General features: G+C 47.1%; 1 protein-coding gene across 4 annotated transcripts in view; it reads right to left on the reverse strand.

Moving 5' to 3' along the window:
* The window catches only part of CRACR2B (calcium release activated channel regulator 2B), an 83,994-nt gene that overhangs the window by 12,154 nt on the left and 55,189 nt on the right, over positions 1–16,651 (reverse strand). The window contains exon 11 of one of the 4 annotated variants that reach the window (XM_074997856.1): positions 2,750–2,964. The exons of the other annotated variants lie outside the window; for them this stretch is intronic. Coding sequence (XP_074853957.1) covers positions 2,917–2,964 — 48 coding nt within the window. The 3' untranslated portion in view covers positions 2,750–2,916. Of the gene's footprint in view, positions 1–2,749; positions 2,965–16,651 lie in introns of those variants that run through there. 4 annotated transcript variants of the gene reach the window in all.

Below are 16,651 nucleotides of genomic sequence, written 5' to 3' on the forward strand. Positions count from 1 at the left end.
CTCCACCAAACAATTCAATGCACCAAGGCCCAGCGGGATTTGAATTAGCATGTGAGAGGTGGCTGCACCAATGTAATGGGAGATATAAGAGACTTGCTTCAAATGGAACTGGGATGCTGCAGGGGAAGTTGTCAAAAGAGCCCAATGTGGCTAGACACTAAAATCCCATTCACCAACTTGCAGTGGAGTTTGTGTCTAAATTCCTTGGCCGTTTTTGAAATATCTCCCCCCACACTTTTGTTATTAGCCTGCTTTTGACATACACTAAAGCAGAGGTGGTCAACCAGTTAGGGACTAAGAGCCACATGGAGAGGGTTCAGAGAGCCGTGTACCATATTTTTATCTCTCTATAGATACAGATATAGTATATTTCTATGTAGATAGATAAAAATAAATATATAATACATGGCTCAATGCCCTCCCCCAAAGCCAGGCACCCTCGGTACCCCATTCTAAACCAATGCCCTCACCCTCCCACAGAGCCAGGCACCCTCAGCTTTCCACACTAACCCAATGCCTGGGCCTCACAGGAGCTACTGTCACCACATGCTTCTCCTTCCAGGCACTGGGGCGCATGCGCAGAGGCAGTGAGCCGCATTTCATTGAGCAAAGAGCCACATGCAGCTCAGGAGCCATGGGTTGGCTACCCCAGCACTACACAATTCAACACACCAAGGCCCAATGTGGGAACCCTTCAGGCTATGGGGAGGCAGGGGCCATGCAGCATCAAAACCGGGAATATAAATATGCCCATTTCATAATCAGCCAGTGCACTGCTGGAAACAGTCAGGTATGCTGAGATCTCAGGGCCTGGCCTGGCCTGGAAGCCAGGCTGGATCCTTGGTTATGCTGCCACTGCACCGTCTCCCTGAAGGGTAAATGTCACTTCAAGGGGGCACCTACCCCAAGCACAAACTGTCCAGAAGTCCCTCCAGAGCCGGGGTCCACTACAAGCTGGCCACTTTACCTTCGCATTTAAGGACTTCACCCTGCACCACTGAAGCCAAAGGGAGCTTGGCTATTGAGTCCAGCGGGGGCAGGGACATATCTTACAATAGCTGTAAGTCTAGGAGAGTTCCTCCTAGCTCTTAAATACATCTGTGAGCACGCAGGCTGGTCCACACCTGAGTGAGATCTATACAATGGTTGGAGTGGGGAGTAGCATACAGAATCGTGCTGTCACCAGCCTTGGCCCCTCTGTCCTGGGCACGTGGTGAAACTCTCTCTGCTGCAGCCATTTTGTTTCTGAGCAGAAAGATCAGGACTCCATGCTCAATTCCTTCCTGCAAGCCAGAGAGCCCTCCAGGAGAGAGGAGTAACTTCAGGCTGGATACTGCTCCCACCCACATGAATAGAAGCCATGCTATTGACTTCTGTGAAACCAGGATCACACCCAGTGGGACCTGCCAGCTCGCCAGGAGATTTAGTTTCTTTAGGAACAGTTTGCAAGCTTTTCAAGCAACACTGTGAATGACGGAAGTTAAACCGTGGGAATGTGCTGCTTTCCATGTTCCATAATGTTAAGTTTGGTAAGTCAGCCAGGGAGCTGGAGGGATTTTAATTTGGGGGCGGGGGAGTAGGGTGGGAGGAGCTGTATTTAATTTCTCTGACTTTTAAAAGAAAGAAGTCTGCCCTGTGGGGTTTGTGAGAATTTAAAAATCCTGCTAGTTTTTCCTGTAGTGTCTGAATTTCCTTGTGCCTGCTGAATCCAGATATCCACAATTGAAACTCTACATGCTAACCAGATAGACTGAGCAAATTTTCGGTTTCTGGGGCGAAAGAGGAAAAAGGAAAAAAAAGGGATGGTGCTTGGTCCTACCAAAAGGGCAGGGGACTGGACTTGAAGACCTCCCGAGGTCCCTTCCAGTTCTAGGAGATGTGTAGCTCCAAATTTTAAGCCCCCACACAGTGGTTTGGCCAAGTGCAGACAGGGCTGTGGGGGCTCATTGCTGGGCCACTGAGGAGGTATGTTTCCCAAGGGAGCTGTAGCGGGATGGCAGCAGCTGTCATTCAGGGCTCACATCTGAAGTCTCTTACTTAGGTAAAACCCCCATAAATTTTCACTGGAAATGGAAATCAACTTGAGTAAGAACTGCAGAATTTGACGCTGGATCGTTTCCAATTGTAAGTGCTCTAGTCCACATCACCCACGAGATCTGAACTGCTCAGTCTTACAATCAGATGAAAAATATAGGCACATTTCTTAGAAGTGATCAGATATTTTGGATGCTTTGATTTTGGGTGCCCACAATGGCCTGACTCTTAGGGGTGCTCAGGCTTCAGGTTGGATTTAAAAACAAAAGAGCACCAAAAATCTCTAAACGTTTTTGAAAATCTTCATCTTGAACCCTTAAAATACCATGGAGCTAAAAAATGACTAAGCTGTTTCTAATGGGCATGCAAATGTCTGATAAACTTCAGGGTATATCAATAAACATGCATGTATATATATCTATATATAGATAGATAGATAGAGAGATAGATATAATGGGAGATGCACATCTCCTAGAATTGGAAGGGACCTCAGGAGGTCATCTAGTCCAGTCCCCTGCTCTCTTGGCAGGACCAAGCACCATCCCTGACATCTATTTGCCCCAATCCCTAAATGGCCTCCTCAAGGATTGAACTCCCAACCGTGGGTTTAGCAGGCCAATGCCCAATTTTATTTCCACATTTAGTGCTTTTAATTAAGTACCTTCTGTATGTCCAATCTTCACAATCTGCTATGCGGTGGAAAACATGCGCCATTTTTTTCCGCACCAGATGTCACTTGCTAACACTTGGGTTTAGGTATTGAGCTGGAATGGGTGACCAGAGAGAAGAAGACAACAGTGGGAAGGGACTGGGGCAGGGTTCAGGGTCTGGGCAGACCAGGGGTGGAGTTGGGGCAGGACCACAGGCTGGGAAGCTGGCCTCTCAAAGCAGCAACTTCATCCTTTGCCCACGGCTTTGGCTCTGCATTACCTGTACACAAAATATCCAGCCAGAATAGTCAGAAAAAATAGTCACCCTTTTCCCTCCCCACAGTTCAAATATATTTAAATGGCTTTGCCTTTAAACTTTTGCATGCCCGCACGCACACACACACACAAATCTCTGCAAAGCAACTGACATTTTTGCAGAACAGCATCACCCCAAAAGAATCAATTTGTGAAAGTTACAGCAAACTGAGAACGGGTCTGGGAGAAAACGGGCTTGTTATTAGTATTACAATAGTGCACAGGGGTCAGGTCCTCACTGTGTTAGGTGTTCCACAGATACATAGTAAGAGAAACTCTCTGTCACAAAGAGCTTTTGGTCAAAACAAAACACTTCTTCCCTCTGCTCTCTGCATAACAGTAACAACACTAGGAAACAGCTGAGTTCCAAATAACCAGATCACTAAATATATACAAACATGCTACACTTTAGCTACCTTAATACACTATTGCTCTACAAGGAGGCCCACTAGTGGGCATCTAGAGAATTTAACAGAACACTACAGGTTGAACCTCTACAACCCAGCATGTTCTCTTCCAGAACCATCCATAATCTGGCATAACTTTAGTTAGCTGGATGACCACTTATCAATGGTATGGCCAAATTTCCAGCAGTTCTGTGAAGTTTGTTTACAGCCACCAGTCCTGGCTCTCAGTGTTCTGTGCTGTCATTTAGCTGTAATTTACCCTTAAATGTCTTCTAAGAGCCCAGTAAGCAGTGGAAGTGTTGGTAATGTGCTAGACAATATTGACCTACCATAGCCTGGCAAATTCTCTTGTCACCACTGGTCAGGTCCCAAGGGTGCTGGATTAGAGAGGTTCAACCTGTACCCAGTTCCTATCCATTATAATCACCCAGACCAAATCTGAGCTTTAGCAGTTCAGCTACCCATGTCTGCTGTTCATTATGACTGGCATTGTTTGAGTACCCAACAGACCATATAGGACTTTCTAGGCCTTTGCTAGCATAAAACAAGACTGTTTCCAATGGCCTCATTTCTAGAGCAGGTCCATTCAGGGTCATTACAGTAGAAGGAGAATGGAGCAATGCCAGCATGTCAGAAGTAAGCCATGTAGCACTTTAAAGGCTAACAAAATAATTTATTAGGCAATGAGCTTTCGTGGGGCAGACCCACTTCTTCAGATGTGGAGATAGTGCTGTACCGGAGATGTGGCTGAAAGTGAATTGACCTGGTGATTTTATAACACAGACATACAAAAAAAAATTTAAATGAAAAATAACAAATCAGATACATAGGACAGAAGAGTGGCCCAAGGTGGGGTCGCGGCAGTGGGGAGGGGAAGAGCGAAGAGAAGATTGCTCACTGTAAGTGTCCTGCTGGAGATCGCTACAAATATCAAAGACAGGGAAGCTGTCTTTGTAACACATATGGTAATTACATTCACTATTGAGACCAAGGAGCAAAGTATCAAATTTGTGCATAAACTGCTCAGACCCTTGTAATCTGGCGTTAAAGTCTCTTTGTTGTAAAACACATATTCTCAGGTCTTTAACAGCATGGCCCACTCCATTGAAATGCTCACTGACAGGTTTATGTGTATTCAGATTCCTAATGTCTGATTTGTGTCCGTTAGTTCTTTGGCAAAGTGATTGTCCAATATACATGGCAGCAGGGCATTGCTGGCACTTGATGGCATAGATAATATTGGTTGAGGTCCAGGGGCATCAGCCTCAGATCCTGTAACTATCCTGGTTAGGTCCAGTGATGGTGTCTCCAGAATAAATATGTGGACAAAGCTGGCAACAAGGTTTGTTGCAAGGAAAAGTTCCAGAATTAGTATTACCGTGGTATGGGCTGTGGTTGCTAGTGAGAATTTCCCAGAGGTTAGGTGGTTGTCTGTAGGAAAGAATAGGCCTCTCACCCAGAGCCTGTCAGAGTGTAGCATCATGTTCCAGTGTAGGTTTTTAATGATGCACTGAAGGGGTTTGAGTTGGGGGCTATAGGATGACAAATGGTGTTCTGTTATTAACCTTCTTGGGCCTATTTTGAAGTAGTTGGTTTCTGGGTATTCATCTAACCCTGTCAATCTGTTTTTTTCACTTCTCATGGTGGGTAATTAAGTTTTACGAATGGTTGGTAGAGATCTTGAAGGTTTCAGTCTTTGTCAGTAGGATCGGAGCGGAAGCAATTGTATCTAAGGGCTTGACTATAAATGATGGATTGTGTGGTGTGATTGGATGGAAGCTGGAAGCATGTAGGTCAGTGCAGCAGTCAGTGGGTTTCTGGTAGAAAGTGGTATTGATCTGGCCATCAGTGATTTGTACTGTGGTGTTCAGGAAAAGGATCTATCGTGTGGAATGGTCAAGGCTGAGATTGCTGGTGGGGTGCCAGTTGTTAAAATCTCTGTGGAATTCTTCCAGAGTCTCTTTACCAGAGGTTCAAATGATAAAGATGTGATTGATGTAATGTAAGTAAAGGAGAGGCAATAGGGGACGAGAGCTGAGGAAACATTGTTCTAAGTCAGCCATAAAAATGTTAGCATCCTGTGACATGACTGCTTTTTTGTTTTGTTTTCTTAGGACACAGACTAACACGGCTACCTCTCTGTTATGATTCTTACCTGGATGCTACTCATCCAGTTCCTCACTGCCACACAGGAGTACTTTGCAGTGATATCATACATCACAAAGATACCATCTACCTTCTGGCAATATTGCTCGGTGATGCTCCAGAACCTGAAGTCAAATGAAATAGAAAATACTTCCAGCATCTGTTCAGCTGTTCACAAGCAAACAAATGATCCCTTTCTTGACATGCATCCTCTTTAAAGGGCTTAGGGGCAGCTGCAAGAAACTCTGTCTTCCCTCAGCCAGCTGTGATTCCCATTCACAAATGGATGATGAACGCAGGTGTCTCGGACGCTTGAGACTCCATCTCAGTGGAGGGGCCTGAGGTAGCAGTGAGTCAGTGAATAAGCAACCACCCGTCCAGAAGCATGGCGTCTAGGCAGCAATCGGGAAAACCATGCCTAGGTTAGGGGGAAGGGGAGTGGGAGGAGAGGCCATTTGGAAGTGGTCAAGGAGGAAGAGGAAGGATTTGTTGGGGAAAATGTGGTGCTGGGAGCAGGAAAATCTCTGCAGAGGGACATTTTGCTGGATCTGTAACTTGGACTTTTTCTACACTGGGATTTCAGCCTCTGGTTTAGCTGGACCAGAGCAAATAGCATTGCCCCCAAAAAAATCACATCCACTTGAGGGCTCTGCACCAGTGCAGCCAAACCAGGGACAAAGCCTTAATCTTATTTCACCCATTTGCTCATGTCTCCTACAAAGCAGCCACCTCATGAATGACTGAGTGAGAGTTCCAGGAGAATCTCCCGGGGCTTGGTTAAGTATGTATTTTATCTTGGGGAACATACATTCTAGCTGGGTGTTTATAAAGGCACTAAGTTAAATGCAGCAGAGACAACAATGCCTCCACAGATCAGTGCTCTGTTCGAAGGATATGTTCGGCCATAGGCTGACAAGTAGTTCTCTTGGGTAAAGGCTAGATGAACATGCAGAAGGAACTGATGTTTCTAAACTAAATAATTCTGCTTCCTTTGCAGTACGTTCTCTTCTATGGCCTGTGGAGGCGCTATTTACGCCAAGGGCATCAGGAAACCTCTCCATTTGAGAGAGAGCCGCTGGTGTGGCTCTGGCGTTCCAACAACACATCTGACACTACAGAGCACACTAGACAGTGGAACGGTGACCACATGTAGCGGTTATTTGCTTGTATGGGCCCAAAGAAATAATCCAGAAGCTCTCCTATGTGTGGTGGCATTTGCTCCCCACTGCTTACATTGAGCATTTGGCTGGTGCCACAGTTTCGTAGCCATTACTGTACTTGGATGTTTTCAAAGCTAGGAAAGATTTTTGGATCATTCCAAGATCCTGTTCAGGAAAACAGTCGAGCCACCTGCTTGTGTATAAGCACAGGCAAAGTCCCATTGACTTCAGTGGCATTCGCAGACATGCTCACGTGCATTCTTGAGGAGTGATTTCCTGACGTGGGGTTCCTATGTGATTCAGCTAAATGTTATGACTAGATTAGAGACAATTATCACCTGACAGCTCTGCCTTGGCATAAATTTGGCTACAAGAGCTTGTATAAATAGAAATTGTGCTTCTATACATGTGTCTGATTTGGGGCAGTCTCTCTTTATAATAAACAAGTACACTGCAGTTCTGGATTGCAAAACCTGATTGACTAGGGATATGTCTACAATACTCGGGAGATCGACTCGATCAGGGTCAGTCTTCTGGGCTTTGATTTCACATGCCCAGTGGGGGGACACAAAATCCAACTACCAGGGGTCACCAGTTGACCCCTATGCTCCTCATTCTCATGAGGAATAAGGGAGGTCAATGGGAGAAATTTAGTGAGGACGGCCAGATAAGTTGATTGCAGATACTTCGATTCCAGCTACACCATTGCCATAGCAGGAAAGCATATCTACGCTCAACTTTAAGGTCTAGTGAAGACCTGGCCTGAGAGGGGGGTTTGCATCATCAATGACCAGCACAGGGTCACACAACCCCCTGTGACCTCAACCTCATCATGAGATAGATCTAATGCCAGTGCACATTTAGAGAAAAAAATGCCCCATTTGTGACATTTGCAGTGTAATTATGCCACACCCCATGCAGTTAAAAGGACTCTTTGAAGCAGTAATGTCAGGTTTCCAAACAGCATAATTAAACATGAGAAGTACATAGGAAATCAACGTAGCTCACTCAAACACAGTGTGGTTCTTTGTCCCCTCTAGTGGCCAGACCACAGAAGAGGTTTATGATTGTGTTACCAGCTCTAAGAGAGCTAGTCCTTTATCCTAAGAAATAGAGGTTCTAACACCACTCCCAGCCAGGGCCATGGTTACATGCAATTATTTCCCAAAACTCCTGGAGGCATTGGGTTGGTGTCCCACCTGCCCTAGTGCTTTCCAGTAGCATGTCAACTTAGGAACCCTGTGTCGGCCAGAGGGCGTTTGTATCCCAGTGCAATGATGTATGGAAACACTGGCCTCAACCTTAAGTGTATGGAGTATGGCAGACTGAAACTCCCATTTTTCCCTTCACAATCTTAACCCTCCATGACCAGCTTGAGAGCCACAGACCTACAGACCTCCTGCATGAAATTGTGTTACAGACACTTATGGCCAAACCTCCTGGAGCCAGCTAACAACCCCTCCAAGGTTAAAATGACCATCACATCCCTGGGGCCAGGCTACAGGTCTGCTCTCTCCTCCCACACCTGCCCACGAACTCGGTAGCTGCTCTCAGCACTTACTGTTATGGGCTCAGCATCTGGCAGCCTGAAATCTTAGCCTGGAACCCAAATGCTTCATTTACCTCTTCTGCCCCACTAGCTGTGTCTACACGTGCACGCTACTTCGAAGTAGCAGCACTAACTTCGAAATAGCGCCCGTCGCGGCTACACGCGTCGGGCGCTATTTCGAAGTTAACTTCGACGTTAGGCGGCGAGACGTCGAAGTCGCTAACCTCATGAGGGGATCGGAATAGCGCCCTACTTCGACGTTCAACGTCAAAGTAGGGACCGTGTAGACGATCCGCGTCCCGCAACGTCGAAATTGCTGGGTCCTCCATGGCGGCCATCAGCTGGGGGGGTTGAGAGATGCTCTCTCTCTCCAGCCCCTGCGGGGCTCTATGGTCACCGTGGGCAGCAGCCCTTAGCCCAGGGCTTCTGGCTGCTTCTGCGGCAGCTGGGGATCCATGCTGCGGGCACAGGGTCTGCAACCAGTTGTCAGCTCTGTGTATCTTGTGTTGTTTAGTGCAACTGTGTCTGGGAGGGGCCCTTTAAGGGAGCGGCTTGCTGTTGAGTCCGCCCTGTGACCCTGTCTGCAGCTGTGCCTGGCACCCTTATTTCGATGTGTGCTACTTTGGCGTGTAGACGTACCCTCGCAGCGCCTATTTCGATGTGGTGCCGCGCAACGTCGAAGTTGAACATCGACGTTGCCAGCCCTGGAGGACGTGTAGACGTTATTCATCGAAATAGCCTATTTCAATGTTGCTACATCGAAATAAGCTATTTCGATGTTGGCCTCACGTGTAGACGTAGCCACTGTGTCCTGCAGTTGCAAGTACACCTGTGTGTTATCCACCGTTAAACTCCTCACCTGGTAAGCAATACCTGTGGGGGGAGGCAACAGCAGATGGTGATTGCAGGACAGGGCAGGGGAAAATAGGGAAATGAGGCTTACAGAAAGAAGCAGCTGAATTATTTCAGTGACACAGAACAGTAAGCACTATAGGCAGTGATGCTGTTTTCCTTTGTCTTGCGGGGAGTCGGAGCCTCAGCAGCAGGAGCTACAGCAGGCTAAAGAAATAACATGATCGTCAGGCTCACCAATGGTGGGGGAGTAGGGGCAAAAGGACCCAGGGGTCCGGTCTGCTGGAGTCCTGTGTGATGGGATCGGAGCGATGCTGAGGGCTGTCAGAGGAGCATGGCATAGTCTGGGCAACACTGAGGTCTGGCTGCCCCCAGCCCTGCCCCTTCCACCCAAGGCCATGCTCCTGCTAGAAGCACAGAGCTGTTCTCCCATCCTGTGTGGGGGCACAGCAATTCTGTGAGTCCCCCAATGACAGTGAAGACACCAATTCTTCCCTACTCTCTGCCCCAGAATTTGCATGGGTGGCTAGTAATTCCGAGATCAACCACCCATCCCCTGAAGATGTTCCGTGTGTGCTAGGTTGGGCACCCCGGTGTCACTAACCCTTTTTGGAAACTGTTGCCCATTATTTTTCAGCATTGGACAGCATGTTCGGCACTGTGCGGAACATGCAGGAAAGATAAACTGTCCATACTGCTAATGCCAAAGGAGATGGTGTTTGAGGGTAACTGAGCTCTGACATGGATCAGAGAGACATCAGTGGGATCATTTGTGGCTTTCTTTTTTGTGTGTCACTGTGTCCCTCAGTTCCCAGGCCAGAGGCTCATGGTACACAAGGGCCCTTTCACTTATCCATGGTCGTACCAACTTCAGCCAAGAACCTGTCATAACTAAAGCGATGGATGAAGGAGCTCTTGCCAACACCAGCATTGCCCACACTTTGAAAAGACATTCTGGAGAACAGATGGTGGCTGCAGGGGCCTGGACTTGGGGAAAATAGGATGGGAGGAGGAGAGTTTATAGAAAACAAGGCCTGAGCTGTGCTTTATGGCACAGAACCCCAGCTGATGCAAATCAGTGGAGACTGGAGGCCATTGGTAAGATTCACAAAACCCCAATCTCCACAAGATTCACCCTGCCTCCCAAGGTAGCTTATAAGGGAAAAGGAAGAACCCAATAGGATAAGATTTTCCAATAGCTTCAATACCAATAGGCTGCCCTCAGCGGGACAAGGGCACATCATTCAATTCAGCTGCTGTTTGCATGCAGCCAACATCACCCTTTAAAGCCATCCTTGGGTGCCCACCATCCCCTGCCATTTGCTGCCGCTCTTTTTCTGGGCTTGATCTGCTGCTTTCTCCAACACTCATGCTGTTTGCTTTTACCTTTCTCAGTGTGCTTGTGGCACCCAGAAAGTAATGACAACTCTTCTTTTGGGGCTCTTCCATAGTCATATCCTCCAGAAAAGGAGAGGGACATCTCCAGGAACCAGCTGTCTGTGCCGAGACCCCGTGTGCCTCAGAGATGTGATTGCGGGACCCCAGAAATAATCAATGTGACCAAGTTAGAGCACACACAGTACTGACTAGGGACACACACACACACAGTCTCTCTCTCTCTCTCTCTCCCTGACTAAGACACATGATCACAAGTGCCCCATGGGGAAGTGGGGAGGTGAGAAGACACAGGACAGATCCCAATTCTGCACTTGCAAACACTCAGGTATGTGTGTAAGTGTATGTCTACATTTACTGGGAGATAGATCCATCCAGAGTTTGATTTTGTGCATCTGGTAAAGATGTCCAAAATCGATCTCTCTGGGGCCCATGAGGAGAAACGCTCCTGTCAGCCTCCCTCGTGAGAACAGAACTTACAATAGACTGCAGATACGTTAATTATAGCTACACAATTATTGTAGCTAGAATTGTGTATCTGCAGGCAACTGTAAGGTCTGGCGTAGACCAAATCTTGGACTGAGGGCTGAGACTATGGATTTTACTTACATGTTACATAGGTTCAAGACCTCTTATAGGAGCCAAACTCAGCGATGGCGACAATAAGGTTCCAGGACTAGCTGAGGTATGGACAGGCTGACTAAGGCTCTCTCTACACTAGACATAGAAGTCAACTGCCGATACACAGTTTTAGCAACACCAGTTGCATAGCTAAAAATAAACTTATCACTGGTTGACTTTGATGTCTGGCTGCATGGAAGAGGGTCAATGGGAGCATTTCTCCCATCACCCTGTCTTATTCCTCACCTCTTGCGAGGAGTTCCATGGTCGACTTTGACCCCTGAAAGCATCCGGAAGATCTTGCACAGTAGTGTGGCTGTAGGTGCAGAGTCCATTTCAAACAGCTTCTTTGAGCAACTTTCTGTGTAGTAATTACAGTGGCACAAAAACTGGGCGATTTCAAGAGAACGAATTGTAGGCCATTGTGTGAGGGCAGATTTCCCAAAAGACAGCTGTTCGGTTTCTTTGAATGCTTTATTATTTTTTAAAAAGATAGAAACTTTGTTTTTGCTGGGTCATTTTGTTTGTTTTTCATTGTTTAGTTCCTGTGTTCTTGCCACAGGAAAAGGGGAGGAGAAAAGAGGAGAAAAAATAAGACACTCCAGAATGACTGTTTTTCTGTTTCTGATTTCATCCAGTGTACGTGTGTGCCTTAGAATAGGTTCATTACCACCAGACACCAGACAGTTGAGTGCTCACAAGTTCCTAACCTTCCCAAGGGGGGTTGGACAGTGGGATTTCTTGTGGGCCCTTCCATCCCAACATTGCCATGATGCTATAATTTACCATGGCCTTAAGGGTGGGTTTTGTCACCACATTCAGCTGGCTCAGGGTGGTGAGAAATCAGAGCTCCGGATTCTGCCAGATGGGTTATTCTCAAGCCTGCTGCTCCCCAAGGGAAGCTCTCAACTGTGGTGAAGCTTTTCCCCAGGAAAGAACACCCTGTTGTAGCTGTGAAATGGCTGCCACCCATTGAAGTTTTGTGGCCACTCAGGGTATGTCTACACTACTGACTTATTCCAGAATAGCTTATTCCAGAGTTATTATTCCAAAATAAGCTATTATTCTGGAATAATATGTCTACACTACAAGGAAGCTCCAAAATAACCAAAACTTATTCTGAAATAGCGTGTCCACACACAATACAGCCTATTTTGGATTAGAGCCCCTGGAGCCCCCTCTAAGCTGGAATACTATGTCTGCACAGCAGCTTTATTTCAAAATAAGTGATTCCAGAATAAGTTCTTTTTGAAATAGCCCTTATTGCCTGTCGACACAGCCCCTAGTTTGAAATAGGCGCTATTCATTGTAGAATGAGATTTACCAATTTTGAAATAAGACTGCTGCCATTTCAAAATTAGCTCAAAACAATGGCCATGTTGTGTTGGCTCTCGCAAAGTTATCTCAAAATAGCAGCTGCTATTTCAAAATAATTTTGCTGTAGAGACATACCCTTGGAAGGAGGGTTATAGGACCCTAGAGAAGGCTCCTGTCTGCAGCCTGTCCTATATGATGTTACTAGGTGGGTAGGGAGAACAGTCACCTTTGGAATAATTCACCAGGTACAGAGGAATCACTAGTGCTTAGAACACACAGGTGAGGAGCTGAGAGCTATAAGGATCCTATGGCCATACTGGCTTGCCACTGTTAAGGACTGAGAAGCAGAGAGGGGGAAGATGGAAAACTGAATGAAGCACTTGATCCAAAGCCCTCTGAACTCAAAGGAAATAGTTCCTTTAGCTTTCATGGACACAGGACCAAAACCAAATGAGATGGGACCATAGGAGGGGCTCATGGTACATTATAGTCCAGGGGTCACAATTTAAGTTTCTGCTCCTGCTAAATCCTTTCAGTCATCACATATAAGTAGCTGTGTTCTGGATCTCCAGAGGAACAGCTCCTGAGAGGAATGGGAGGACAGTAATACCAAGCCTGGCTGGCCCCATTGGGCAGACTCTCAGCAAGAGGATGCTAGAGCCAGCCCAGCTTATTCAAATTCCTAGCAGGTGATTTACTCAGATATTATAAGCCAGACTTTGACCAGGGGCTTAAATACAGGGCTGCTAAGGCTACAGGGTAACAAAGGGGTTTGCAGGCCCTGTCAGTTAAACAGGCTCATGGGTAAAGACACGTACATTCCAGGATCAGAGGGGTAGCCGTGTTAGTCTGGATCTGTAGAGCAACGAAGGGTCCTGTGGCACCTTATAGACTAACAGAAAAGTTTAGAGCATGAGCTTTCGTGAGTTAACTCACTTCTTCAGATGCTGGTCTGAAGAAGTGAGTTAACTCACGAAAGCTCATGCTCTAAACTTTTCTGTTAGTCTATAAGGTGCCACAGGACCCTTCGTTGCTGTACATTCCAGGAGTGCACTGTGACTCTTTTAGCTGCAAGGGCAAAACCAGGCCCATGCAACTGCCAATAATTTTGTAGTTAGTCTTTGTGATTGTGACTGAAGTAATTCAACAACTTTAGCAGCCTCATTGCTCTGAAGAGGCAGCCATAGGGGAGGCCAGTTCTGCAGCTGTGTCTGTATGGGCCATTTGCCTTGACTCCAGTAACTGCTGTACCAATACAAGCCCCATGGGTAGACAAAGAACACTAGACAGCACCTCCTGTCTCCAGCAAGCTGAAACCAGCCAGTCATGGATGCTTAACCCCTCAAAGCTTAACCCATATTAAAGCTTAACCCCTGGTTGGCCCACACTGCAGGGAGAAGACACAGAACACAGCTGGGCTGGCTCAGCTAACCACAGACTTAGGGCATGCAATGAACACAACACATAGAAGGCCAAATTACCCTCCTGTCATCCCCCACCCCCAGGTGTCCCTGCAGACACCTGGCTTTAAGCACTTGCCTTTTCCCAATGAAAACCACCACCCTCAGTCTCAGCATGAGCGGTAGCAGTTAGCTGAATTGGAGATTTTTCATACTTAAGATAACGGTGATGTCATGAGCAGGATTATGGCAAACTGGCATTTGCTGTGAACTATGGAATCACCTTTCCTGGCTGTACAGACCAGGGGCTCTGAAAGCTGGAGGTTGTTGCACACATGCTATTCTTAACCCTGACTGCTGCTCACTTTCACCTCCTCCCATCCTGTGTAGGTACTGCAGCTGATGGACAGGAACTGATGCCTGCACTACGTGGAAAACTACACGTACTCCACAGGAATGACAGGCAGGAAAATCACTTCTCCGGCAGGAGCTTTGATAGCAATGGGCATGTGTGTCCAAGAGGAAATATTTCACTAGGTGCCTGATGTGATAATTGGGTTGACAAAGGCACTGGAGCCGGGAGCTTACTTGTAAGATGCGTATGAAAGTTTACCATAACCTGTAATAACAAATGCTGATGGAAAGTAGGTCAAGGTGTTGTCAACAGTGACTTTTATAAACAGGTGCAAGAGAACCACCGACCACACAAGTTCAAACATAAAAAGGCCACATTGCTGTAACTATGCTGAACTTGTGGTTGGCAACAACAGAAGATGCAGAATTGGAAGACAGGTATTAGGCCAGACTGATGGGCCAAATAGCAACGGCCCGAGCTATTCCCCCACTGTTCCCTTTGTGGCTCTTTAAAGGGACTTTGACGGAAAAAACAGAAAAGTGGGTGCGGGCTACTGGAGTGGTCTCACCATCATGGCTGCTACCCCGCACCATCTTCTGGGACACCACGCCTTCATCATCCTAATGCTCAGAGGCATCCATTCCAAACCAGGCTAGAGGGAGGGAGCCAGATGACATCACCACCCCGGCCCTTGACAGCTGAATCCCACCACCCCAGGCAAAATGAGATCAGACTAAGTGGCAGCAATGGCTTTAGCTCATCTCAACGAGCTTCCCTTTTATCCAAAGGTCAGCTATTGCCAGGGGTGAAAGTAACAAACTTCTTACAGGTCCTGTTGGATTGCAAGGGCAGAGGGTTGGAATACCACAGTATTGCTAAGAAATTTAAGTGTGTGGATTGGAGTGCTGGGGGCTCAGGGAAGTGTTGTGCTGTTTATGGGTCTAGATGAACTCAGGGCAAGGGACCGAGGGCTGGGGAATCTCAGGGCTGCTGGTTGTGAAGTGTGCAGGCTCAGGGTAGGGGACAACAGCTCCAGGATCCCCAGAGCTGGCCAGGATGGTGGGGATCATGTTGCTCAGCTACCAGTTCCCCAGGGCTGGCTGGAGCCTCAGTGTGCTGTGGCCACGCTGTCCAGGGGCTGTGGGTGCTGGCTTGGGTCCATCAGGGCTGGGGCCTTACCTCCCTGCCCCAGCTGTCTGGCACTGGGGCCAAGGGCCATGGCAGGGGGAGCGGTCTGGGCTCTGGATGTGGGGGATGGGGGTCCCTAATGGGAGAAGTGAGCTGCCCACGTGCCCAGCGCTGCCAAGGGAACCATACCCATATACGGTGGCTAGCAACATCTGGATCCCCACCCCCAGCCAGCCACTCTCTTACCACTGGGCTGCAGCAGGGCGCATGGGCTTACTTTTACCATACTTTCACCTTTGGTTACTGCCCTTTTTGAGAGCACCTAAAAAGAAACAGTCAGACAAGCCTCTTAAATTTCACTCTAGCTACAGAGAAAGGGACTGAGGGTTGTTTTCAAATTCAAACCCTCATTTAATACTTTACATTTCAATCACTTTTTCTTTTCTTTATCTTTAATTGAAAGTTGAAAGGATTTAATGGTATTTTGCCAGCGTACTAAGCAGGCTAAGTGCTCTGTACAACAAGCCCCAAGCCTCTTTTCATGCTGTTTAATGTTGGAGATGACTGGGTTGCTTTATATGCCATCTCAATTATTACTACACATTGCTGCTGATTTTTAATAGCATTTCTCATTTTTAGCTTAGTCTGACAGCCCCTGCCTTGCAGCCAGCTTCCCAGAGATGACAGGGAAAAAGCTATTATGAAAAAAAACCCACGCCTGTGAGGTAGGGAAGTTCCACAACAAAAGCCTCATTGATGTGCTTGAGGGCTTGTTGGGCATCTGTGGCAGAACTGGGAAATGTAACCCTGGTCTTCTAAATCCCAGGATAGCATGCTAACCAGTGGACCAGCCTGCCTCTTTTCACCCCACTGGTCCCATCTACTCACCCCAGCAACAAGAGACAAAGCCCAGAGGAGGAGGAGGTGTGCTCCACACCCTTCTCCCGAAATGCAGCATTTTGGAGGCCTACAGACACTAGCTGTGCTTTTCCAAGTGAAACCCCCTGCGTCCACAAGGCAAAGCTTGGTATTCTGGACTAGTAAGAGGGCATTGAACTCGAAATAGTAGCTCCATCAAAACAAACAACTCTTGTTGTCCCCGCTCGCCCACTTTAAATTTTAAATTTTGAAACTGACTCTGTGTGTATTAAGCAGAAGTTATTACAACTTAACCTCCAGGGAGGCATCCCTTCACTGTTCTTATTTCAAAATTGATCTCACAAGTGTGAACACTCTATTTCAAAATGCTCTTGAAGTGTTGTAAATGCCCTTTTCAGAAAAAACTTATTTCAATGCTAGAGCATCAAAGTTAGTTACTTCTGA

Source organism: Carettochelys insculpta, chromosome 6 (genome assembly GCF_033958435.1).
Source record: "Carettochelys insculpta isolate YL-2023 chromosome 6, ASM3395843v1, whole genome shotgun sequence".
In the NCBI taxonomy this organism is placed as follows: domain Eukaryota; kingdom Metazoa; phylum Chordata; order Testudines; family Carettochelyidae; genus Carettochelys; species Carettochelys insculpta.